Source organism: Mus pahari, chromosome 8 (genome assembly GCF_900095145.1).
Source record: "Mus pahari chromosome 8, PAHARI_EIJ_v1.1, whole genome shotgun sequence".
Classification (NCBI taxonomy): domain Eukaryota; kingdom Metazoa; phylum Chordata; class Mammalia; order Rodentia; family Muridae; genus Mus; species Mus pahari.
In genome coordinates, this window is record NC_034597.1 from 40,010,869 (window position 1) to 40,036,478 (window position 25,610).

Below are 25,610 nucleotides of genomic sequence, written 5' to 3' on the forward strand. Positions count from 1 at the left end.
CTCCCTCCACGCCCCCTTTTCTGGCCCGGCAGCCGGCAGGCAGGGAAGTGTCGTAAAGCTTGGCCCAGGAAACTTTACCCGGGGTAACAGGCGAGGCGCTTTACGGCGGCGGCGGCGGCGGCGGCGGCGGCCGGGTGAGAGGCTCGGCAGCGGCGGCGACGGTGGCGGCGGAGCGGCCGCGGCGGTGAAGGCGACTGCGGCGGTGGCTGAGGGAGAGGAGCGGCGGCGGCAACGGCGGCGGGGAGCGGCGCGGGGTGAGCCGCGAGGAGGGGCGGGTGGGAGGCGGTGACACGGCCGGCGGCGGGGCTCGGGCGGCCAGGGACGGTGGCCGGCGCGGCGGCGTGGGGGCGGCGCGGCGTTGGGGACACTCGGTGAGGGACGGTTTCTGCCTTTGTTCCCCCCGCCTCGGCCGCCCCCGGCCCGCCAGTCCGCGCTGCCTGGCGCCGGTCGGCCGCCTCTCATGGCCTCCTCTCTCGGCTGTGTCGCTTCTAGGATGGCGGAGGTACCGCCTGGGCCTAGCAGCCTCCTCCCACCACCAGCGCCCGCGGCCCCGGCGGCGGCGGAGCTCCGCTGCCCGTTCCCGGCGGGGGCCGCGCTCGCTTGCTGCAGCGACGACGACGAGGACGACGAGGAGCACGAAGGCGGCTGCGGGAGCCCAGCGGGCGGCGAGGCGGCGACCTCGGCCAAGGCGCGTTCTTGCCTTCGCTGCCCGCAGCTGCCTCCGGAGCAGCAGCAGCAGCAGCAGCAGCAGCTCAACGGATTGATCGGCCCAGAACTGCGACACCTCCGGGCCGCGGCGACCCTCAAGAGTAAGGTTCTGAGTGCAGCGGAGGCGGCCGCCCCCGACGGGGCCCCCAAAGTGACTGCCACAAAAGGAGCCGAGGGACACCCGGGGGAGAGACCTCCCCACTCGGTCCCCAACAATGCAAGAACTGCACTTCCCGGCCGGCCAGAGGCGGGGGCGGCGGCGGGGGCTGCGAGCGACCCCGCTGCGGCCCGAAATGGACTGGTGGAGGGCACCGAGCAGCAGGAGGAGGAGGAGGAAGAGGACGAGCAGGTGCGGCTGCTGTCTTCGTCTCTGACCACCGGCTGCAGTTTAAGGAGCTCCCAGGGCAGGGAGGCCGAGCCCGGGGAGGATCGGACGATACGATACGTCCGATATGAATCTGAGCTCCAAATGCCTGATATCATGAGACTGATCACCAAAGATCTGTCTGAACCCTACTCCATTTATACGTATAGATATTTTATCCACAACTGGCCACAGCTGTGTTTCTTGGTAAGTGGATGGAATGAAAACAGGGTGAGCCCAGCAGAGATCCAGGCCACTCGGGGCAGGGAGTGTGAGGGCCCGGTGTGTGGCTGTGGATGTATCCTTCATTTTCATAGTACCTTACAGATGGGAGGCGCGTAAGTGCGCACCTTTCCCAGGTATTCCGTGGAACTGTGTGGAAGGTAAGAGCTCGTGATCTGGGTTAACTTGTGACTGTTGGAACAGCAGCCATCCTGTGCAGAGCGTGTTTCACATGGGGGCTGTCTTACATCCTGTTTACATTAGCTTCTAATCATGTTTACCCTTCCTCATCCTTAGAGCACTTTGCTGTGATTGAATTGGAACATGGTTCTGATTCGATACAGGCCTTAGTAATAACTCAGTTACTGCCATAGTCGGGGAAGAGTATATGCGATAAATGTGCTTTGGTGAACGTGGCTGTCAGCACACAGAAGAATGAAATCGCAGGCCCTGTTCATTGACTGTGGGCCACTAACAGTTGTAGTCAACCTGCTTTCAGGTGTGCTGTTGCAGAAGTTGTCACTAACACTTCCGGTGGCTGAGAGGGCCCTGAAACTTGAATAGAAGGCCCTTTTGTGGGATGCAGGAAACTTAAGTGTGAAACTACTCAAAAACAGTCCAGAAACTACCATTGGTGTGTGTGGGTATAGCTGACTGAAGTTTTTTTTTTTTTTTTAAACTTACATGTAAGCTGAATATATTTGTCTATTGGATAAGATGAGTAATTAAGTTTACATTCCCAGCATCAGTAATCTAGTAATTTCTCAACAGTAATATAGACTCAGTGTCAGTATGTATGAAACCTTTAATTAGATAGACTTGAGGTGTAAGCTGTGTGTGTCGAGCACAGGACATGTTTTCATTGATGTTTACTAAAGGCACATATTTAAGAGAGTAAAGGTCCCACTTGTATTTATTGTTTTAACCCTGACATAGTTGCAGTCAATATTCCTTGCAGTATGTTTTGACAAGACTTGAAAAGTCTTGTGGTTGCTTGCACTGCTTGGCAACCCAGAAATACTAATGGATATTGTAGATATTGGTAATTTGCTAGCTCCCATGTAAATTATGCTTAAACTTTTTTTCTGAGAACATTTGTTTAAACTTTGGGTACTATTTTGTATTTCAGTACCCCGCCCCGGATTCTTACCATTGTATTAAAGTAGTTCTGCTGGACATGGTAGTGCACACCTTCAATCTTAGCACTTGGGAGGCAGAGGCAGAGGCAGGAGGAAGTCTTGAGTTCAAGGGCAGCCTGGTCTACACATATTGAGTTGTAGGATAGCTGGGCCGTGTAGAGAGAATCTGTTTTAAAAAACAAAACAGCAGGTTCTAAGACAGTGTTAGTGAGTATGGGGCAGTATTTACAACACTACTGCATATGTCATCAAATGCCATTCCTCAAAATTGTGGATTGATTTAGTCGTAAGGTAAGCCACAAAATGTATAATGGAGTCACATTTTAAACTGAAATGGAGCTGGGGATGTGTCTCATGGGAGTGGGCTTGAGTTATGTTTCAGCTAGAGCTCAGTTTTCTGGTGTTTTAGACTATGGTAAGTGTCGGTCTTTTCTGTAGACCTGTCTTGTCAGATAACTTGTACTTCAGCTGTTACTATCCAAAGTTGAACATTAAGCAACACATATCTAGAAGTTGAAATGTGTACAGAAAGCTTATTCTAGGATATCTCATACGAAAGTATGGAATATGAATTTGGAGATAGCAAACAATAAAATGATATGCAACAGAGGTGGTTTTACAACTAGGTATTTCATATTGGTATGCTTTTCAAATTGAATTTCCCATAAGAACTAATTTTTATAAATAAAACTTTTTTTTTCAAATTATATCTGAAAGGACAGCCCTAAAGATAATGTAGACTCACTTTCTATTTTTTTTTTTTAATGAAAATAAAACCCATGGTGATGTACAATGCTTAACTCTCTAGCGTTTAGCATCAGAGAGGTAAAGGTAGACCCAGGTCTCCTGGCCTCTCCTGACAGTAAGGTGAGGGACTATGATATACTGTTGATCTAGTGTATGAAACACATTGTAGCCGGGGTTGTGTTCAGCAAGGGGAAGTTATTTTACATGACTAAGTCTCAGGATTAAACCTTGCAGTGTGCCCCCAGGTCCCAGGGATAAGTGGTAGACCTAATGGGTTATTTGAGGAATATATGAACCATAAAAATTGCCTGTACTTGGTTGACTCATAAAAATAAGTTTCTTAAAATTCTCCCTAATATTCCTAACACTCTAGAGAATAGAAGCCAGTACAAATATGAGTCCCTGTCATTTACCACAAACTTGTATCACTTTATATAGTATTTTCAGTGGTAGTGGTTTTTTTTAGAAGTTCTTAAATAGACAACGAGCAATATAATGCAGTATTTCTATTTATTCTAAATGTAGTTTTCTGGCATCCTCCAGGGTTAGTGTTCTGAAGTTTGGGAAACTGTATTTTGCACACACACATTTTTCATAGTTCTATAGACTTAACAGATGTTTATAGCCTTGTGAAGTTAAACCAGAGACTTGCCACTTCCCATACTTCAGAAAACACATTTAATAATATGTTTCAAAATGTGTGCAGCAGCTTTTCTTTGGAAAAAAAAATATCAAGCAATTTAGTGAGTTTTGTAAATGTTGATAATGCAGTTAATTAGGAAGAAATTGCAATATTGATTTTCATAACCAGCAAGCCACATCAGGTTTTTGTTTTTAGATAATATGTACAATTTGATTTATACTTATTTACATTTTTAAATTAGGGGAGCAATGTAGTCTCAAGAATGAACTAACAATATTTTGTTTGCTTTTTTACTTATATGATCAGAGGACAAATGCTTGACATTCTGGTGCATTTGAAAGTATTGTATAGCTGTACTTAGTTTATTAACTGTAGGGGATACAGCTGTTCTTTGGTCTATAAGATTTACATATATTTCCATTTCACATGAACCTAATTTGTTAGGTCAGGGCAAATATTTTCTGGCTGTTACAAATATATGATTTGGTCTGTGATTATTTTATGTAAATGTGTACACATGTCCATTTCTCTCTCTCTCTCTCTCTCTCTCTCTCTCTCTCNCACACACACACACACACACACACACACACACACTATTTGATAATCCAAATCAGAAAATGCTACTAGTAGGGCTGGAGAGTACATGCATATTATGTTACTGCTCCTAGGTTTTCTCAGCACTAAAAGTATGTAAAAGTTGTCTTTTAAGATAACTTTTGTCTCTGTTTTAGGACTTAATCTAAAAACAAACAAAGTTGATTGTTGTGAATTAAACTGATATCTTATGAATGAGAAAACAAAATGGAAATAATTGTAAGGCTTTTTGATCTAGAATAATTATGGAATTTGTAATACAATGGGATGAACTATTAATGGTTATTGAATTTAATAATCCTTCAAAAGGATTTTCTTTCAACCTACTTCAGGTTTATGTGAAATGGATTAAAGTTATCTTGCCTACAGATTTTCCCACAGTTTAAGAAGGAATTACTGGAAATTTACTGAGTAATAGACCACAAAATATTACAGCAAATTCAAGTTAAAATAGACATTAAGTGTATGCTAGACGTTGCTTACTAATTTTTTGACTAATTCCTAATGGTGTTCAAATAGGTGTTTCTGGAAAGCTAATTTACAAATAAATATTGCTTGCTGAGATAACGTCCTGTTTATATTTCCCAGGATACACTATTAAAACTTTTTAGCAGTTTTGAAATATTTGAAAAACATTTGCATTGACAACACTGGCATATCAAAATGAGTTAATTGCATTATTTAACATTTAACCTTTAATACTCAGATAACCTGATAGTTTTACTCAAATATAAATAAGTCATTATTCTACTACACTAATGTAAAGACTGGAATTTGAGATAAGTGTATTTGAGGCAGGGCCTTGCTGTATAGCAGCAAGAGCAAGCTGCCTTGAACTTAGGATCCTCTGACTCAGATCCTTCGTCCTTCCACCTCAGCTTCCTGAGTGCCACCTATTGAGTTTCTGCAAGCTTTATGACAATGATTCATACTGTCAAATATCCTGAAAGTGAGACCGTCATGTATTTATAGTGCTAACGTACTTTTTGAGTGTGATCTAAGTAATACCTTTTAAACAGTGCTTTTTCTGGGAAAAAAAAAAAAAGCCTTACGTACTTTTTTCTTGATCAAAGTTAACTGCCAGGTGTAATTTTCAGTTATGTTTTATACTTATCTTTTATTAAAATCTTTATTATGAAAAGTTGTAATACTCTGCTGATGGGTAACTTGTACAGTATTTTATTGTGTTCTAATAAGTAGACTTTTCTTTAAAATAGGTTATCACTTACTCCCTCTTCCCAAAATGTAAACAGACCTTTATTGCAAATGATTTTAATTGTAAGCACTTGACATGTAGTCAGTAAGTGTATTTGAGTATTTACCTTGTAGAAATCTTGTTGCCCCTGGCCTTTGTGAAAGTTTTAATAAGCATTACAAAAGAGTCATGCTTTGAAGAAAGTTTGAGTTTTAGAAACACTATTTGAGAAGTTTTGGGATTCAGATTCTGAAGCTTTGAGGTGGCTGTTTTGCTCCGAAGCTCTCCTGATCTCAGAAATGCTGACCCAGAGTCTGTTGCTGTTTTCCCTTGGTAATTGTGCAGTGTCTGATGGCAATGTGTTCTTCATAACTGTTTGTTTATTTTCAAGGCCATGGTAGGGGAGGAGTGTGTAGGTGCCATCGTTTGCAAGTTGGATATGCACAAAAAGATGTTCCGCAGAGGTTATATAGCCATGTTAGCCGTGGATTCCAAATACAGGAGAAATGGCATTGGTAAGGAAAATGTTATTTCACAAAGGGTGAATACATTATTTTCATTTTTGTGTTTTGAAACAAAAGATTTAAATGTGACTGCAGGAATAAACTTTTCAAGGTAAGGGAAGAAAAACTTTATTTTTTAAATAAATTTGTTATTGTGTGTCTGTAACACACATAATCACATAGGTGTCTGAGGACAGCTTTGGGAGTCCTTCCTTCCTCATGGTTCTGGGGCTTGAACTCAGATGATCAGACATTAGAGGCAGATGCTTGCACTGCTTGGCCATCTCACTGTCCTTAAGATTGCTTTTCTTTCAACACAGTTTCTAAACATTTTAAAAATAGATTTTATAAATTAATGTTTTATAAATTAATGTCTTTTTAAAAATAGCATGTGGTAAGTTTTTATCTTCAGAGTTTTAAAAAAACACATTCAGAATTCTTTGTATTATACTTAGAACTGGAGGAAATATTTCTGTTTTTTATAGAGTTATGAAGGTATTTTATACCAGCTACTAGTCTTGAAAACTTTAACCAAGCTAAAATTATGGAGTAATTATCATTACCTAATGCTAATCATTAGACTTGTAATTTGAGAGCCCAAAAGAAGGTAATTATTTCCTTACTATACTGAGATTCATTTTCTTAGCTTTTTGAAAAGTTGTATTCCTTGGTTTTTTTAAGTTAATATGTGTGTCTATGTTTGTATCTCTGAATGTGTCTGATAAAGTGCATGAGTGGAGGTCAGAGAACAGCTTTTGGGAGTTTCTTCTATCATGTGGGTACCAGGAAACTGGGTTTGAGCTTCTGGTGAGCCGTCTCTGGGTCAACATACAGGTTTTCTTCTAAGTATCATTAGAATCATTTGGTTGGTTTAGAAGCAGATGGTTAGACCCTTCCTTGAGAATCTCCTTCACCTGCTAGGGCTGAAGCTTTCCCTGTTGCCTAGTTACAACTTCTGTCCTAGAGTCTAGTACCTGCTGGCTCTTTTTTCACAATGGAAAATCAGATGAAGTGCTTGTTGGGATGTGTAAATTCTGGGATGCATTTTAAGCTAAGTCAGTATTGATGCTGCCACTAGTACTCTGAGCAGTTTTGCTGCATGTAACTTTAAAAGAATATGTATGTATGTTACTGTTAATACTCATTTAAGACTTTCAAAGTCAGGATCCTGTCATGAGGATCCCTATAAATATGTTATAGTTTTATTTATTTATTTGATATAGTACCCAATCTTTTTCCTTCCAAGTGCCATTTGCTGAGTTTATTTAAGAGGTAAATGGGCTTTATTTTTGGACTGCTTTCTACAAAATTTTGTGATAAATTTGGTTTGTTTTAGAGACATGTTTGAAACTTTGGTGCTTTTGGAAAGAGCTAAGGACTCAGGAGAAACAGTGAGAGAACCATTATTTTAAGATTATGTCCTTGTCTTGCCTTTTTTGAGATGTGTACACATTCATGTGCCTGGTTTGAAAATGAAGAGATTTTAAAAAATGTATTTTAGACAGAGTCTCAGTATATAGCCTTGGCTGGCTAAGAACTCTATATAGACTAAGTTGGCCTTGAACTCTCAGAGGTCTATATCTACCTAGCTTCCCAAATGCTGGTATTAAAGGTGTGTTCCAGCACACATGGCATGCTTTGTTTTTCTTAAAGTCAGAGTTGGCAGTTACTATTTGTTTTCTGTATCAGATTATGTGACTGAATTATGACAAACTTTTCCAGACATTTATAGACATACCACCTGCATCGGTGAGAGGGCCTGGCTCTGTTTTGCCAGGCTCACTAAATTTTACCACAGCTGATTTTATCTTGGCCCACTGTGGGCTAAGCAGCTCATGTTAGGTTGTCTTGTGCCTTGTGTCTGGAGGCTTGGATAACATTTGGCAAAATCAGCTCAGATCATTCAGTAACTTCTTTGCTAGTTCATGAAATTCTGGGTTACTTTATGTAATTATACCTTTCTTTTTTCTTCTTACCTTTTTCTTTTTTTCTTTTTTTTTAAATTTCCATTCAGTGTTAAACAGATTTTTATCTCGGTCATTAAAAATTGATAAAAAGTTTATATAGAAATGTTATAACTATTTATCACAATATTTATATGCCTCAATAATCTTATGTTCTAAGTCCAACAATATAAATATATGATTATGGATGAGATATATTTATATATTTGTAATTTGAGATAAAACATTAATGATAGTTTCTATAATTCACAAATTAGTCATTTAGTTTGCAGTTACTGTATTTAAAAACAATTTACTTTAAAAAAATTTTTTTTTACCTTTTTCTTCTTACCTTTCCTAATATTTATAACAATAAGACAGAAAACTCTAGCTTGGGACTAATAATTATACCTGCGAAAAAGGAATCAGGAGGTAGGTCTTCCCAGGACAGCCTTATTGCTATGTGGAGGTTCCCTGGCCTTCTCCCAGCTGATATATGGTTTATTTTTCACTTAGAAATGATCATTGTATGTATCTACAGTCAAGATAAAACCTAATATTTGACCTTTTTATGCAATTTTGATAATTATAACTTAGATACTTTAAGAAATTAGTTATATTTTTCTTTATTAATCCTCGGATTTATATTCTAGGTACTAACTTGGTAAAGAAAGCTATATATGCCATGGTTGAAGGAGACTGTGATGAGGTGAGTCTTTAAGCTGTTTAACCCTGCTGCCCTGGGCAGGGTTCTACCAGGTAGATTTTTACGGCATTCTACAGTAACAGTGCTGCAAGTCTCATTGCAGATCTACTACACAGATACAAGGGAAAATGTTATTTTGTTCAGAAAGAATAATTGTGATCTAGAATAACTTTTTAATGGACTTGAATTTCTTCATAATACAGAGGTAAAATCTAATTGTTTAACTTTTGTTTTTAAGAAATCACTGGAAAATTCTGAATCTGTATAGAAGACATTTCACTTTAGGAAATGTCTCTAAGTATTAAATAGTGAACAGCTGATGTGCATATTAGCATACGAGGCTCTTTGCCGCCGTCTATAATTTCTTTATTCCTAGAGTACTATGCTTAGTAGCTATTGGGGATAACTGGGGATGTTAACTTGCACAATGTAGGTAGGAACAGTCAAACTAGAGAATGGAAGCTTTTCTTATAGCAGTGACAACTAAGGAAGTTATTACTGTAACTATGAGCAACACAGATGATGGTTATCTTTTGAAAATACCTTTTTTGGTCTTTGAGACAGTGTCTCACTATGTAGCCCTGGCTGGCCTGGAACTGTGTTGACTAGGCTAGTCCTTGTTTCAGCTTCCCAAATGTTGGGATTAGAGGCACATACCACTGCTTATATCTTTACTATTAGAGGGCATATGTGCCTTAGGAAAGTTGTCAAATACATGAAAATTAGATGATATATTTTCTTTGACATTAATAAGTGTTTTAATAACTTTAAGTGTTTTGTTTCATGAGACTCTGTTTCAGGCTAGCCTGTAGTTTACTAGATAGTCAGGTTGGCCCTGCACTTGATATTCTCCTGCCTTACTATTCAGTTTCAGGATTCTAGAAGTGTGTCCTACTAAATGGATTTTTTTTGGGTATAAAGTTTACAGTAATTTAAAACAAGAGTACCTCTCCCCCACAACTGTGCGTGTATATGTGTGTGTGTGTGTTTACAAAATTCCTCCTACCATCTTGCTCCTCAACTGTGTCCTTTCTACTAAAAGTTGGTTATCTCCCTTCACATTTTCTAATCATATTTTCATGTATGCATTTAGGCTTCACAAAAGTTGCTTAGCAGTTTTGAGTTTTATAGACTTATGTTTTGATCTTCTGCTACTGGAATTTCTTCTTGTAAACAGAGATGCTTAGGGCTAGGACCTACTCTTTTCTTGGGGTCCAGCTTTTCATGAATTATATTAGTCATTGCCTATGAAGTAAGTTGTGTACTTACTGATTAGGTGTTGAAATAATACTAGCTGTTCTTCAAAGCTTCTAAGATAGGATATGGAGATTTTGGAAATGCTGTATTAGTGTATAGTTAAATCTTAATTTTATGATGTATTTTAGGATTGAATACTGTTATTTAATTACTTAATTTACTGTGTGTGTGTGTGTGTGTGTGTGTGTAAGAGAGAGAGATGGGGAGGAGTGGGGGAGAGAAAGTCAATGTGTATATATGTTTGCCATTGTGGGAATTTGTACATGTAGAGGCCAGAGGTTTATTTTCCTTAATCATTTTCTACCTTAAATTTTGAGATAAAGTTTCACAGAATCTAGATCTCATCAGTTCAGTTGGGCTTGGTGGCAAGCACCTTTACTCACTAAGCCATCTCACTGGGTCCATACCAGAAGTATCTTGAGTATTTAAATAACTGTGACTCCTTAATTTCTTTTTTTTTTTTTAATGGAGGCAAAATATAATTTTATTGTCCAGTATAAATTGTATATTGCATAGAGATGAACCCATGTACTGCCCATTTAGAGAAAACTTAATTCTTTTCTGGAATTAATAAGTGCTTCATTGATTAATACCTATTTCATATGTGATTTGAATAAAATAACAAAACGTTAAACTCCAAACTAATAATAGCAAAATTTGATAGAGGAAAATGGTTGATCCTTTGCATAAATACTTAATTTCTCAGAATTCTAATTTCTTATACATTTTTAATCTTTTTACATTAATATAATTTAAGTCTTATATTTATTCCAGTAAAGACTTTATTGTCTTTTTTTTATTATTATTATTTTCTTTATTTACATTTCAAATGCTATTCCAAAAGTTTCCTATATCCCTCTGCTTGTGGACGTTGTACATCGTGGTGCGGAGCCTAGTGCGCACCACGATGTACAACGTCCACAAGCTGTGTTTCAGGCTAGCCTGTAGTTTACTAGATAGTCAGGTTGGCCCTGCACTTGATATTCTCCTGCCTTACTATTCAGTTTCAGGATTCTAGAAGTGTGTCCTACTAAATGGATTTTTTTTGGGTATAAAGTTTACAGTAATTTAAAACAAGAGTACCTCTCCCCCACAACTGTGCGTGTATATGTGTGTGTGTGTGACTACTGTCTGTCTACCTGCCAGCCTACTTGTGCAGGTGTTCAAGAAGGCCAGAAGAGCTTGCTTGCCCCTAGAACTGGAGCAGACAGTTAGGAGCTGTCTGATATGGGTGCTGGGAAATGATCGGGGTCCTCTGAGAGTGAGCAGTACATGCTCTTAACCAACCACTGAGTCATCTCTCCAGCCTCTCATTGAAAAGCTTTACTTTTTTTTTTTTTTNTTTTTCGAGACAGGTTTTCTCTGTGTAGCCATGGCTGTCCTGGAACTCACTTTGTAGACCAGGCTGGCCTCGAACTCAGAAATCTGCCTGCCTCTGCCTCCTGAGTGCTGGGATTAAAGGCGTGCGCCACCATGCCCGGATGAAAAGCTTTACATTTTAATTAGAGTAGCCACTTGTATAATTTTTCTTTATAATTGGGCCTAATTAATCCACTATGTTTAAAACTAGAGTTCAGATATGTTTTTTTGAAGATTTTATTTTATGTGCATGTATGTGGATATGCGATGTATGTCTGAGGAATCAGAAGAGTGACTTGGGTCCTTTAAAGAGCAGAAAAGGCTCTTAGCTGCTGAGGCATTTCAGCCATTCAACACTTAACCACATTTAACTTGTATCTGTATAGCTGTAGTTACCCTTTTATACCGTTAGAGCAGCGGTTCTCAACCTATGGGTTGCGACCCTTTTGAGGGTTGCAGGACCCTTTTACAGGAATCGCATATCAGATTCTTGCATATCAGATATTTACATAATAATTCATAACAGCAAAATTACAGTTATGTAGCAATGAAAATAATTTTATGGTTGTGGTTCACCACAACATAAACTGTATTTAAGGGTCACAGCATTAGGAAGGGTGAGAAGCCCTAGTTTATAATATTTTAAATTCCTAATTATTAGTGAAAGTGACTTAGATCCCCTTGCCAAGTTGATTAGAACTTCATTGCACTGGTTTATCTTCCCTGGAAAATAGTGGGGAGGACTGAAGCTTGGTTACTGTGAAGTTCTAGCTTATACTCAGATTTCAATTTGTTTTTGTTTACTTGATTTCTCTTTTAAAGATTTACTTATTTATATTATAAATAAATACATATATACACACACGTACACACATACATATATATATATATATATATATATATATATATGTACACATACATACATACATACATACATACTGCTTACTGGTTTGTTTGTTTTTTTGAGTTTTATTCATCTGTAAAGTATGAATAAAGTGGTTCCTAATGCTGCAACCCTTTAATACAGTTCTTCACCGTGTGATGATCCCCAATCATAAAATTATTTTCATTGCTACTTTATAACTTTGTTTGCTACTATTACGAATCATTATTGAATACTTTTGGAGATAGAAGTTTGTTAAAGGGTTCTGACCCATAGGTTATAGATACCCATGCCTTTTCTTGAGGTTGCTGTCTAAATGAGTATAGCTATCCTTTTAAATTTTTTTACTTTTTATTACTGTGAACTAAGTAATTTTACATTGTGGCAGTTCTCATATTAAATTGCCTTTACTTAACAGTTTAATTGTAATTAGATATTGACCTAATAAGAATTCTAAGAATTTCCCAAGAGAATTATTCAGATGTAAAAACTTGTTCTGGTATATGATTCATTATTGAAACTTGAATTTTTGTTTGTTTATGGCAGGTGTCCACTATGTAATTTTGGCTACTTCAGTGGTCATAGAGATCTCTTGTCTCTGCTAGGATGAAAAGTGTGTGCAGTCATACATAGCCTATAGGTTGTTTTGTTTGTTTTAAAAACAAAAACTGACTTAATTTTTAAGTAAATCAATTGTTTTTTGCTACAACTTGTATTTAAGTCTTCTTAAAGACATACCCATTTGATACTAAGTACTTGATTTTAGAATTTTAAAGGTTTGGGTTTAGCCTATCATTTACTTTTATTACTTAATTGCATAGGCTACTGCCTTTGGATGATGGTTTCTTTTCCAATACTCTGATCATCTAAAAAGCATGTTAATACTTTCAGTGCATATGCAGTATATGCTATATAATGAAAGATACTAAGGACTCATTTAACAGATATGAGAGTTTTCTGTTGGTAAGGCAGTGTTAGGTGCAGAGGAAGCAGCTGGAAGGTATATAACAATCCTACCTCCCTTCTGCTCACTGGTAGAAGTGACATAGTCAACGAGCATAGGGGTGCGCCATAGGAGTAGTGTACAGTGCTGTGGAGCAGTGTGAAAGGGAATGGCATGCCAGTGAATCTACTAGCAATCAGGCAGAATCCAGGAGGAAAGAAATATAATTCTTTCTTTAGGGGAAAAAACAGTTTACATGAAAACCCTAATCCAGAAGATATATCCAAAACTTGTGTATGGGCCATGTATTTCAGGATAGCTATGAGTTTGGTTTATAGATGATGTCAGTTTGCATTGTTAAAAGCTTGGGCACCGAAGGTGAAATAGATCATGGACAGTTTAATGTTGACCATGAAGAGGAGGAAGAGGGGAACTGGGGGTATACATGGGAGCCATATCTTGATAGGCATTTTAAATCTCTTCATGAAATTTTCAGTTCATTAAGCATATTTTTAAGGCTATAGTCAATAAGTTATTTTAGTTAGGAAAATTAATGGGAGGATCCTTTGTAGAAAGTGGGAGACTTCTTGAGCTGGTGGTAGTTTAGGGCTCTGTCAGTGTGGAATAAAAATAAGTGAGAAAATTTAGGAGGGAGAATTGACAGTACTCAATGCTTGGATGCGTATAAGAGAGTGGACAGAAAAGAGTTCAAGACTTCTGGGGTTCAGGTTGAGGAACTGGGTGGTGGGGTGGAGAGCCTCTTCACTGAGATGCACAGTTGTGCAGGTCCTGAGTGATTTTGGATATAGCAAATTGAGGTATCTTTTTTCTCTGTCAGTTGAATTCTTATTCAAAATAGAATAGGAAGACCTTCATGTGCTTTATGGGTGCTCTGCTCTGTCTGTGTTTAGTTGTACTTTGCCATTTTTCCCTCACTCTAAATGCCCAAAGGTTATGACACCCTGACAGGAACTTTGGCACAATGTGCTGATATGTCTCAGTGACACAGGTGAGAGTCAATAGAAAAGGCAAATAGAGCAGTATATATAAAAGTTTGGAAGGAAGAGAGTGTTTAGGCAGAGGGAAGTAGAAATAAGGGCACATAGTTTTCAAAACTATCAGCTCTATGCTGTCAGGGCCATGAGTTCAGTGATACTCCAAAATACTTACATGGAACTTCATATTCTGTGATCCACTGTTAAGTTTTGATTTGAGTAAAATCTAGACCACAGGTTCTCAGTGACATCAATCTCACCTGGTAATTTGTTTAAAATGCAAATTCTTGGGCACTAAGCCTCTTTGTGAGCATATTTATGTATGTGTGTGTTTGTGTGGCATATCTATGTGAATGTGGTATGCATGCAAGTTGGAAGTCAGATCAACGGAGTATATATACTTCAGTTGTTTCCTGCCTTATTTTTCCCTAACTCCTTATTTTTCTTAATTATTATTGTATGTGTATATATTTATGCTGCATGAGTGCATATGTCATGGCACACATGGGAAGATCAGATAACCTTGTAGAGTCAATTCTCTTCTTACGACATGATGTGGGCTCCCCATAGTCAAGTGCAGGTTGCCAGGCTTGCTCTGCAAATACCTTCACCTGCTTAGCCATCACCAGCCCTTACGTTTTTGACACAGGGTCTCTTTATCTAACCTGTAGCTTGCTGGTTTGGCTAGATTGGCCAGTGACCTTTGTGAATCTGCTCGTCTCAACCTGACACCTGACTTTTACGAGGGTAATAGAGATTTGAATTAAGGTTCTCAAGTTTGTGCAGCAAGTAGTTTATCCTTCCTAGCCCTCAGCAACCTTATTCTAACCATACTCCAGGAGACCATGTGCCCTAATATTTAAATTCCCTTGGTCTAGGTTCAGTAAACTTTCACAGCATTAGGAAGGTTGAGAACCACTGCTGTAGACTAATGACAGTTGTTATCAGAATAATGACAGGTTAATAGTAACGCGAGTTAGAGATCAGTCTAAATAATTTTAAATATTGGCTGCCTTTCGAAACTTTTGATGTTGATTTTTCTTCTCTTTCTCTTTATATGACACCTTGGTTTTCTCCACAAAAAATATTTCATTTTTGTTTTATTATAAACATGTAGTTCAATTCCTAAAAATGGAAGCATCACAAAAGCAGGAGAAAGAAAGTTCTCAATGATTCCACTTATCTTGACTCAAAAATAATTGCTTTTCTCATTTTGATGACATTTTCTATATACCAGTTTTATTTTATCATAATTCTTAAACTTTTAAAATGTTCGATCTGGTTATATACTTTCTCAGTTTTTAAGTGTGAAATTATAACAAGTTTTTTTCTTTTTTGAAGGTTGTTTTGGAAACAGAAATCACAAATAAGTCTGCTTTGAAACTTTATGAAAATCTTGGTTTTGTTCGCGATAAGAGGCTGTTCAGATACTATTTAAATGGAGTTGACGCACTGCGACTTAAACTGTGGCTGCGCTGAGGAACTGACAGCAAGGAACGACTCCACCCACACGGAAGCGACTTTTGCATGCAATGCAATTTGTGCAGAATTGCTTTGCAGGTGGATTTAGTGATTCCCATGCAGCTGTTATCTGTCAGTGTCCATTGAGTGTCGCACAATATTTGTTGCACTTTGGCATGGCGCATTTGTTCTGAATTAAATGAGATTGTTTTAAACTTCAAGAGTTTTGTTGGTACCAGCAGGATGTGCCAGTTAATAGCCAAGACTTGTTCATTTGCAAAGTCTGCTGACAGTGCTATTTATATAGTGATCATTTTATCACAGAACCAGTAAGTGGGACATGATTTTTGTTCCTTCAAGAAGCCAATGTAGATTGTCAAAGTCTCTTAAGTATACTAACATTTCACACAAAACCTGCCATAGTTTTCTGAAGGGGGTGAGGGGAAAGCTTCAATTTAGGTTTTATTTTTTCAATATTAAATTTTCCATCTTGAATATTGGTACCTCAGTGATTAGTGGATGAAAAGTGTAGGGTGGAATTTGTCTTATGATGAGTAAAGATGACAATTACATTGCGTCTGCCAGTGCCTGTGTAGATAAGTATTCTTGTCTTCATCTCTAGGTTTTGAATGCATGCTCTTTTTCTTTTTCTTTAATACCTTTGCAAGCAAACTTGTTTTTATTTAAATTCTAAATTTGATAATAAATTATTTGAGATTTTTATAATTTGGACAGTTTTTCCAGGTGAGTGACAGTGGTTTGCTTTAGCAGTCTCTTCTTTCCTTACAGTAAGAAGCTGACTCTACTTGGGAAACTGAGAAATGGCTTAAAGGGATGGAGCTGGGAATTGTGGGGTTTGGATGCACTTTTTTTTTTGTTTTTGTTTTTTGAGAATGGGGGAATTTTTGAAAACAATAGAAAATTAATGTAAATTGGTATGATCTTATTTAATCGAAATGATTGATAAGCTGTGAAGAACAGCTTCTATAAACTAGCTGGGTTTGTTTTTTCTTTCTTTCTTTTTTTTTTTTTAAACTTTATTTGAATTCACATTGCTTCCATTTCTGAAAATACTTCACTTTTGGTTTAGTCTTAGAAATGAATTTCAAGGAGCATTGTTTCCATTTCAAGCTGCATTTATTTTCTTTTTACTCCTGAGCAGATTGTTGGGGGACCTTTGCTTTGTTCCTCCAGCAAAAAAGAGAGGGATGAAACATTTTTTTAAATGAGTTCTTTGGGTTTTCTGAGCAGCCAAGGTGTTTATTAGTTGCAGTGGATTTTGGCTAATCAGTGTAATGTTAGCAAATTGTAGCTCACTGCTTTGGGTTGAGTTGGTAAAGCTGTGATGAGTAATTTATTTAACTAAGCACTCATAAGGAACAAGAGTCAGTTTCTCAAAAATGGTTATAGGAATCTGGCATTCATGTTGTTATTTTCTTTTGAATATACTTTTCCTTTACTCTAATACTTGGTTTGAATTTTATTTTATGGCTGTAATTACTGTATTTTTAAAAACCCTACCTCCATTAACAGTTGGTAAAGGCCCCTTTTCAGGAAAGTTTGTTGCGCTTTTTTTTTTTTTGTTTGTTTGTTTTAAAGGAAAGCTGCTCTTTGCTCAGTATAGTATTTTGGAAGTGAACATGGTAACAAGTACTTTTAAAATAAAGATGCACAGTTTATATTTGAAAATAAAAACTTCCTGCTGGTGGGATCATTTATAGTTCCTTATTTTTAAGAAAATGTGTCTTTCCATTTTATATTGCTCCTTAAAGTTCAATATTAAAAATGTGATGACCACATAGTACTCAGCTTTTCTGCTGACCATTTTGAATCTGTTTTGGTCAAACTTCATTTGGGTCCCAGCATTTAGAAGAATGCCAGTCATCATAATGCCTCTGTTTTCATTTTCAGTGTGAAGGAATGTAGCTAAACTTGACATCATCAAAAGTTGTTTTGATTTGCTGGTACATAGGTATGAATTGTTGATGAACATACGTTTTCTTGACTCACTCTAATGGATATAGTTGTAAAGTAGATATGTGCTAGACTTCCAATTCAAACGTTTTGTTCTTGCTAGGTTGTCAGTGAAGTAGCACTACTGCCTTCAGTTCAGAATTGCTGGATTAACTGATTGTCTGACGATTTGTAAACCTGATCTTAACTGTGTGACTAAAATACCAGATCATTACAATACTGCTCAGTGGATGGATACATGTTGAATATCAGTGTATACTTTAATGTTTTTAATTACTTGACCCTTTTTTTTTTTAACCTAAAATTTTAACCTCTAGTTTGATAACGTAGTAACAAAACTTTGCAAGTTGAATTGCTTCAACTTTAATTTGACATTAGGCTTTCAATCCTCTTTTATCAGCTTCAAGTTCCATTTATAATTGACAGTAGGTTCACTTGGCTAAAACTGAGCAAAATTGGTGCAACTTTCTTTTAGTGGGGTGCTGCCTCTTTAAGACTGACTGTACTATCTATCCACTGACACTGGTTTAGCAGTTGATTCTGCTGAACATTTAATACATGCTACCATGAATGAAGCTGTACATGTTAGTATTGAAGAAAGCTAATGGGTATGCTACCAGTCTTGATAATTTCCCTTACACTGGGATGAAACTACTTAACTCGGGAATAATCCAAGTCTACAGATCATAAAACATTACTGCTTGATGTTGAAGCCAGCAAAATAAGATAAATTAGTATTAAAAATTGATTTTAATATTTTCTGCCTCTTCAAATTATCTAATACACACGTAAGACAAATCTATGTAAAGGAGATTGTCATGTTCTAACTCTTACCATGCCCTATGTTAAGGTCTTGGCTGGTATATATGACTAGATGTGTATGTTTATTATGGTGTCTAAAAATTATGAGGTTCATTACTTTCTAGAACCATACAGGAAATCAGGTTGGCAGTACACCAGTTACTTTTCAGTATACGTCTACATTACTAGAATGAGTGCTGTAATGTCCAAGGGCTTTCAGGTTTGTAAAAACATAACAAGTTATATTGTCATCACATATGAGTTGAGTATCTATGAACTATCACGTGTATCTCAAAAATATTGGACTGCTGTTTAATGACTGGGGATATTGCTTCATAATTTTCTCCTATTGACCCCTATCCTTTTGGAGAGAGAGATTTGATGGGATTTGAAATGTGCAAGCTGTCTGAATAAGATACAGTCAAATAAAGTATGGTTAAGTTGTGTTTGCATTTTTCTTTAAGATACAGCTGTGTGAATTCTATAATTTGGTTTCAGATAATCAAAAAGCAACCTGTTCTATTTCTCACTGCCCTCTATCAGAAGTTATTTGGAAGGAATGATATAGTTGCTATCTCCCTACTTTGTATTCTGACAAAGTACATTTGAAAATAAAAGAAAAAACGTGATTGCTAAGTGTACTTGTTAGTCAGCTGGGCTAGCAGTACCAGGGAGAACATGTTTAAGCATTCGTCAACTGAAAGTCGTTTGCTTTTTGTCCTTGCTCCTAGCAACTTATCCCTAAGTCAGCTTTTAGTTTTACTATTTGTACAGACCTCCTTGTATAGGTTGTATTTTTTCCCCCTTTGTTAAACACTATAATGGAGCAGGATCTAATGGGTTTTTTGACCTATTTTTGGGAGAAACTTAAGTGAGTAGTTAAGTATGCTTTAATATTTGAAGTACTGAGTATCAGTGGGAGGATGAGATCATTTAATTGTGACTTCTCAATTTTATCATCTTTCCTGAATATTTTGTTCTTTATAGTAGTGTGGTTTTGATCTTTGTAGCAGTGTGAAGCATCTAATTGAGCTCATGTTGTACTTGGACCCGAATGTCTCATAAACTTAGTGTAAATGAAGGCCAGAAATGTGAGACCATTGGTGTCTGGACCTTGACGATTTATAAACGACTTTAAAAAACCCAAAAATCATCTCAGCGTATAGCAGAGTTGTCTTCTTTTTTTTCAGATGAGCTACCCATGTGCACTGTTCACAATGATGGACATGCTCTTTACACTCGTCAAGATGGGAGCTACTAGTCATTCTTCACTACTGAGCTCCTGAAGTATCACAAGGACAGAGGACTTCATTGCACTTATGCAAAATGAGTTATATGTGGCTGTTGGCTCATGTATGGTTAGCAGAGCTTTAGATAATATACATCTGAAGAAAGCTTATTGAAATGTGAATAATTTAAAATTGCCTATGAGCAAAAGCTCTAACTGAACTGTTTGTATGTTAACACTTTCCTTTGTAGTGTTTCTGCCTCATGCCCCTCATGTGAATGACCCTTTGAAAAACGCAATTCTTGCATCTTACTGTTGCAAGTGTTTAGAATTACAGAGACTATAGACTCAAATGCCAGAGACTGTTCTGAGATGATTAACACATTTTAGCTTTGAAAACCTGGAGCATTAAACCTGATGGTTTATTTTATATTAATTTGAAATAATATCCCTTCTAAATAAAATAGATCTCATTTTATCAATGGTCAACCTGGGATATGGAGGTATGCCATATTTAAACATTTTAAAAACTAGATGAGGCTAAAGGCAGATAGATGTTCTTAGTTCCAACAGGTTAATTTTGTCTGTTTTCATGGAGTATCACTCATCTTCACTGATCATTTGGTTAGCTGGAGTTCAGTAAGAGGCTGGAGTGAAGATGGCATTGCCAGAAGAGTACTTGGCTTGGTATAATCATTGGTGAGCTCTCAGCCTGTTCTCTTGGCAGCAACTTGGTATTTAATTTTCATGTGACAAAAGTAAAAGCACCAAAATATATTTTCTACTACCTTAAAAATCTATGCTGGGTGGTGGTGGTGCACACCTTTAATTTCAGCGTTTGGAAGGCAGAGGCAGGCGAATCTTTGTGAGTCTGAGGCCAGCCTGGTCTATAGAGGGAGTTCCAGGACAGCCAGGGCTACAGAGATACTCCCTGTCTCAAAACCCCAATATGTATATATGTTGTTATATATGTTATTAATATACATACATACATACATGGAGTATAAGGGCTATCAATATTTTTTTAATGCTAAATAAGCATACCTTTAGTTACAGTGGATTTTCATGACCACTTTGCTATATAAATGCATCTTAATTTTTTAATACCTCAGTTTCCTGAGAGTAGACTTTTTTTGTAAATAAGTTACCATATTCCAGAGAAACATCCCTCCTTTTTGACGTACTGGATATGTTCCTAGTGAATCAACTTCAGGTTTCATAAGAATGCTTTATGACTTGACTGAGGGTATTTAGTAAATGCTTCTTGGCAATATTTGCATTCTGTGAAATGTATACCCTTATTTGTTCACTTACAACTGCAACATTTGTATGTATATGATACTTTCATGCCATGGAAACTCAGCAATTTTATAAACACAGCACGTTGTATGAACTAATAACTTTTCTCAGAGCCCCTGGAAATCCCCCAAATCTTTTCAAATAGGCATTCATGTTTTATTTTGGGGATTTAAATGATTTCACAGTTAAAGTGAGAGATGGTTTAAAAAAAATGCATGTTTTACTATTTCATTAACTGCATTATGAGAATACTGACGTGTTAAGGGAACTGCTACATTAAGTTCTGCAAATACATGAAGCTTCCAAAGTTAAGATAAAATGTAATTACTAAAGTTTGTTTTTACTTTTGACTCAGTGCTCTAATATGTAAAGAATTGGTCACTGTCATCTCTAGGGCCAGGATTCCTGTGATTGCTAATGCTTATTGATTATTTTTAAGGGAGCTGAACCTACTGCCTTAAATCTAAACCTGCTGCCTTTGACGCCGCTCTACTCCAGACTGGCTGCACAGTCATCATGAATACCTGTTTTTACTATGAATGCAATTAAAAATTTTAAGCCCATCAGGTATTGACCTAAGTAGGTAAATGTAAATCTACTCAATAACTTATAATTTTGAATCGGAATACATTTATATGAGTGTGAGCATTATGTTTTGAGCTATATAACAATTATTTTTCTTCATATTAGGAACTAAAGGTGAATATTGAAAGTTTCATCTTCATCATTCCAAGCAAATATCTTAACTGTTCTGAAATTTTGGTGGAAACTGTCATAAATGGAGAATGGAATGATGTTTATTGGTTATGTAATTCATAGTAACTATGTGATAACTATTAGTAATATAGAACAACTTTTATTGTGTGTTAGGGTACCATTTGAGGAGTAGATTTATTGTGTGTATGTGGTTTGTGGGTATGTACGTGTACATGTAAGGTTCTAGATGGTTATGAGCAACTGTGTAGGTGCTGGGAACTGAACCCAGCTCTGCTTTAAGAGCAGCAAATTCCCCTAACCACTAAGAAATCTCTCCAGCCTCAGGTACTAGGTTTTATGAAGTTGATAGTAGCATGTGAAGATGATGTGGCTCTACTCTAGAAAATGACTAATAAACTGCCATGTTCTTATCATTTAGATCCAACATGTTTGCATATTGGCCTCAGATGCACTCATATTATTTCAAAACAAATATCATTGATGAGTTTCATTTTAGAAACAAGACTACCATATCACCCACTCCCCATAAACACATCCCAATCCCTTCATTATCAAGGTTCCAATTTCTAGAGGCTGTCTTGTATGTCTCAAATACCTGACACTTTGCTGTATACATATTTGAGGGGAACAAAGTCTAACAGAAAGTAGCTGAGAGAACAAGAGAGAAATACTTGAGTAGTGCATACATATATGTGTATAGAGGCTTGATGGATGGTTAAGGAAGTACAAATAGATGAGGTTCAGTGGAGCACAGGAGAGCGTCTGTCATCACGTATTCCAGTTGCAATCAGAAAGGCTCTGTGGCTAACAGTTCAGGATAAATTTATTACAGCCCTTGTCTGCATTTAAAAACTAGCCCTGAACCAGACAGCTAAATGGTTACCTGAATTTTTGAATTAGGTGATTATAGAGCTTGTGAGATGGCTCAGCCAGTAAGAGCACTGACTGCTCTTCCAAAGGTCCTGAATTCAAATCCCAGCAACCACATGGTGGCTCACAACCACCTGTAATGAGATCAGATGCCCTCTTCTGGTGTGTCTGAAGACAGCAACAATGTACTTATATAATTAATCTGTGGGCCTGAGTGAGCAGGGCCGACCGGAGTGAGCAGAGGTCCTAAAAATTAAATTCCCACCAACCACATGAAGGCTCACAACCATCTATACAGTTACAATGTACTCATATACATAAAATCAATAAATCTTAAAAAAAAAAAGGTGATTGTATGTTTTACTCTGGCTTCATTAAATGTTTATCAGATATGAGCTACAGAATTGTTCTAACCCAGGTGGCCTAGTTTGTTTTCCTGAGAGCATCTAACAGGTGGCTTTGAGATACTTAGGGGTGGCTTTGTTCAGGAGAACAGTGGTCTGGCTTGATTATAGGATCCTTGCAAGTTTTGGGATGGGCGAGGTTGGTTTGGGGTGGAGAGACCTATGATTACTGTCATCTCCATGGCTAGGACAACAGTTGAGTGACAACATGGTAACAAGTAATCTGGGTTGAATTTACAGCCTTAACCATTTTCAGAGAACCTTCACACAGTATTAATGAAGCTCTTTAGATTGAAATTTTATTTTGCAAATAAAAAATAAAGTACTTGAAAGACATATTAAAGGGCTCACAGATGGTACCACCTCAAGCCAGGCCTCAGGATTCTAGGTCTACTTTTTGTTACCATACACAGTGCCTGACACCTGAAAGAACTTGGAGCTGAATGTTTAATTCTGTTGGATAAATTGATTTTAGTGAACTCTACTAAATTATTTAAAAATAGTTGCTTTATGCAGCCTAAAACTTAAAATGATCTAAGGAATATTTCATTGGTTTAGGTTGTAAAATCCATTAAGGGACTTAGTATTAAGTTGATTGTCAAAACATATAGTTGGTTTCCAATGATTTGATCAGTAATATTGTTAAAGGAAACTATTCCTTCAGAACAAGCTTTTCAGACTTCTGTGAAAGGTGAACAGCTATTAAGCTTCCTTGCATTTAATTCAACACTCTATATACTAATTGTGCTTCACCATGTTACTCATTTACTTTGTCAAATTTTAAGCATGGAAATACATGTGTAAAGGGGGAGAAAGCAATCTTTAACATTCAAGTATAAAATCTAATTACAGTGTGATCACTGTATATGCTTGATCTTACATGAGACAGGTTACCCATTAAACCAAGTTTAATAAACTATTCTTGACCAGGTATCTGCTAGATAGTTGAAAAACAGCTACCTGAAAGGCTCATGAAAGACCCACGTCTACCTTAAAAGACAGGTATCTTTTTGTGTTTTGTTAAATTTGTTTCTTCCAAAGGGGAAATTAGTTGGTGTGTGTTTGTGTATGTCTTTTTCAGTATATTGAACTCTCTTGAATAATCGTGTAGTTGTATGCATGTCAATTAAGCCTAGAAGCTTATGTACCAAGTATGTATTTGCATATCTGGGGAGAAAGATATCTGAGATACAATAATCTTTTTGTCTGAGCATAGTCCTAGAAAGAAGATTTGTGGATTTGGCAAAAGTGGTAAACTCTGGAACAAAAATACTGTGTGTGCACATCTGCGTGTGTGTGCGTGTGTGTGTGTGTGTGTGCGNGTGTGTGTGTGTGTGTGCGTGTGTGTGTGTGCGTGTGTGTGCGTGTGTGTGCGTGTATGTGTGCACATCTGCGTGTGTGTGTGTGTGCGTGTGTGTGCACATCTGTGTGTGTGTGTGTGTGTGTGCGCGCGCATGTGTGTGTGTGTGTGTGCGTGTGTGTGTGTGCGTGTGTGTGTGCACATCTGCGTGTGTGTGTGTGTGTGTGCGTATGTGTGTGCACATCTGCGTGTGTGTGTGTGNTGCGTGTGTGTGTGTGTGTGTGCGTATGTGTGTGCACATCTGCGTGTGTGTGTGTGTGTGTGTGTGTGTGTGTGTGTGTGTGTGTGCGCGCGCGCACGCGCGCGCGCATGCTAGCATCAAAGCACCAATCAGAAAAGCATCCAGTGTGCCAGACATTCACCTGGCTGGCACTGCAAAAGAAAACAGTCATGGTTGCTGTATCAAAACCACTGTGAAATTCATAAAAATCTAAGGAAGGAGAAAGTGTTGAAAGGTTTAAGTTAGTTACCTGTGTTGTTTGAGCAGATGACAATCCTCAAGTCCTAAGGGAGGCTTGAGACCTCAAGGCGTGGTGAGTCAGAACTATAGAAGGCAAGTTTGAACTGTTGGGATGCCCCAGAAAGCCCTTTAGACATAGGTAATAAAAGCAGTGTAAGTGGGATTTTATTTCAGCAGCCTAGTTCTCTTTGGGTTATAACAAGCATTCTGTAGCATCTCTCTAAAGAAAATGCTTAAACATTGGTGAGGGCTAAAGCTTTCATACTTGCATGTGTATGTGCTTATGTTAGGGCCTCAAACAGCAAAAACAAAAAGAAAACACCTTTGTTTTGCTCACAAACGGCAAAAGAAAGGTGATCCCCTGTAAGGATTGAGTTTCTCTTCAGGAATGTGGGCTTTTATGTGCCCCAGAGCTGAGAGTCCTGTTGGTATGCTCTTTAGTCAACAGCTTCTTAAGGATGTACAGTCAAGAGCAGGTTTTCAGAATGTTATGTCCTTTCCCAGAGCAGCCCATTTCCAAGGCCTGGTTGGCATGGGTGTAAAGGCTAAGCTGCATTTTCCCATTCTGGTAGGACCAGAAATCCTCATAGTTTGGCTAACCTTCCTTCATTGGCACTACATCTTACCTCAGCTTCTCTTTCCTTAGCACAGCTCCCTAGAATATTTCCTAATCATTTTCCAGAGTGCTGATCTCTATCTCAGATGTTTCCCAAGGAACCCCTCTGGGAACACAGTATGCCTTACTTAGGAAGGTCAGAGGTGATTGGAGGCAAAGGTGTTAGACAGTTTGGTGTTTTTTCTTTCTTTCTTTCTTTCTTTCTTTCTTTCTTTCTTT

At 37.8% G+C, this 25,610-nt stretch overlaps 1 protein-coding gene across 2 annotated transcripts; it reads left to right on the forward strand.

The window, feature by feature from the left end:
- The first annotated feature begins 172 nt into the window (after window positions 1-172).
- Window positions 173-18,881, forward strand: Naa30 (N(alpha)-acetyltransferase 30, NatC catalytic subunit). Of its 2 annotated transcripts, XM_021203695.2 has the most exons (5): window positions 173-254; window positions 493-1,279; window positions 6,004-6,127; window positions 8,712-8,767; window positions 15,543-18,881. In XM_021203695.2, the coding sequence occupies exons 2-5, from the start codon at window positions 494-496 to the stop codon at window positions 15,678-15,680; spliced, it is 1,104 nt and encodes a 367-aa protein (XP_021059354.1). In that variant the 5' UTR covers window positions 173-254; window position 493; the 3' UTR covers window positions 15,681-18,881. The 2 variants fall into 2 exon arrangements, with proteins under 2 accessions (XP_021059354.1, XP_029397481.1); XM_029541621.1 differs by lacking the exon at window positions 173-254 and having other exon boundaries at window positions 337-1,279.
- The last annotated feature ends 6,729 nt before the right edge of the window (window positions 18,882-25,610 follow it).

Excerpts from the sequence above, each read along its gene's own strand:
- Naa30 (XM_029541621.1), top strand. The coding sequence starts at position 461 with ATGGCCTCCTCTCTCGGCTGTGTCGCTTCTAGGATGGCGGAGGTACCG. Across the intron at positions 1,280-6,003 it reads GGCCACAGCTGTGTTTCTTG|GCCATGGTAGGGGAGGAGTG; the intron begins GTAAGTGGATGG and ends TTTATTTTCAAG. Across the intron at positions 6,128-8,711 it reads ATACAGGAGAAATGGCATTG|GTACTAACTTGGTAAAGAAA; the intron begins GTAAGGAAAATG and ends TTTATATTCTAG.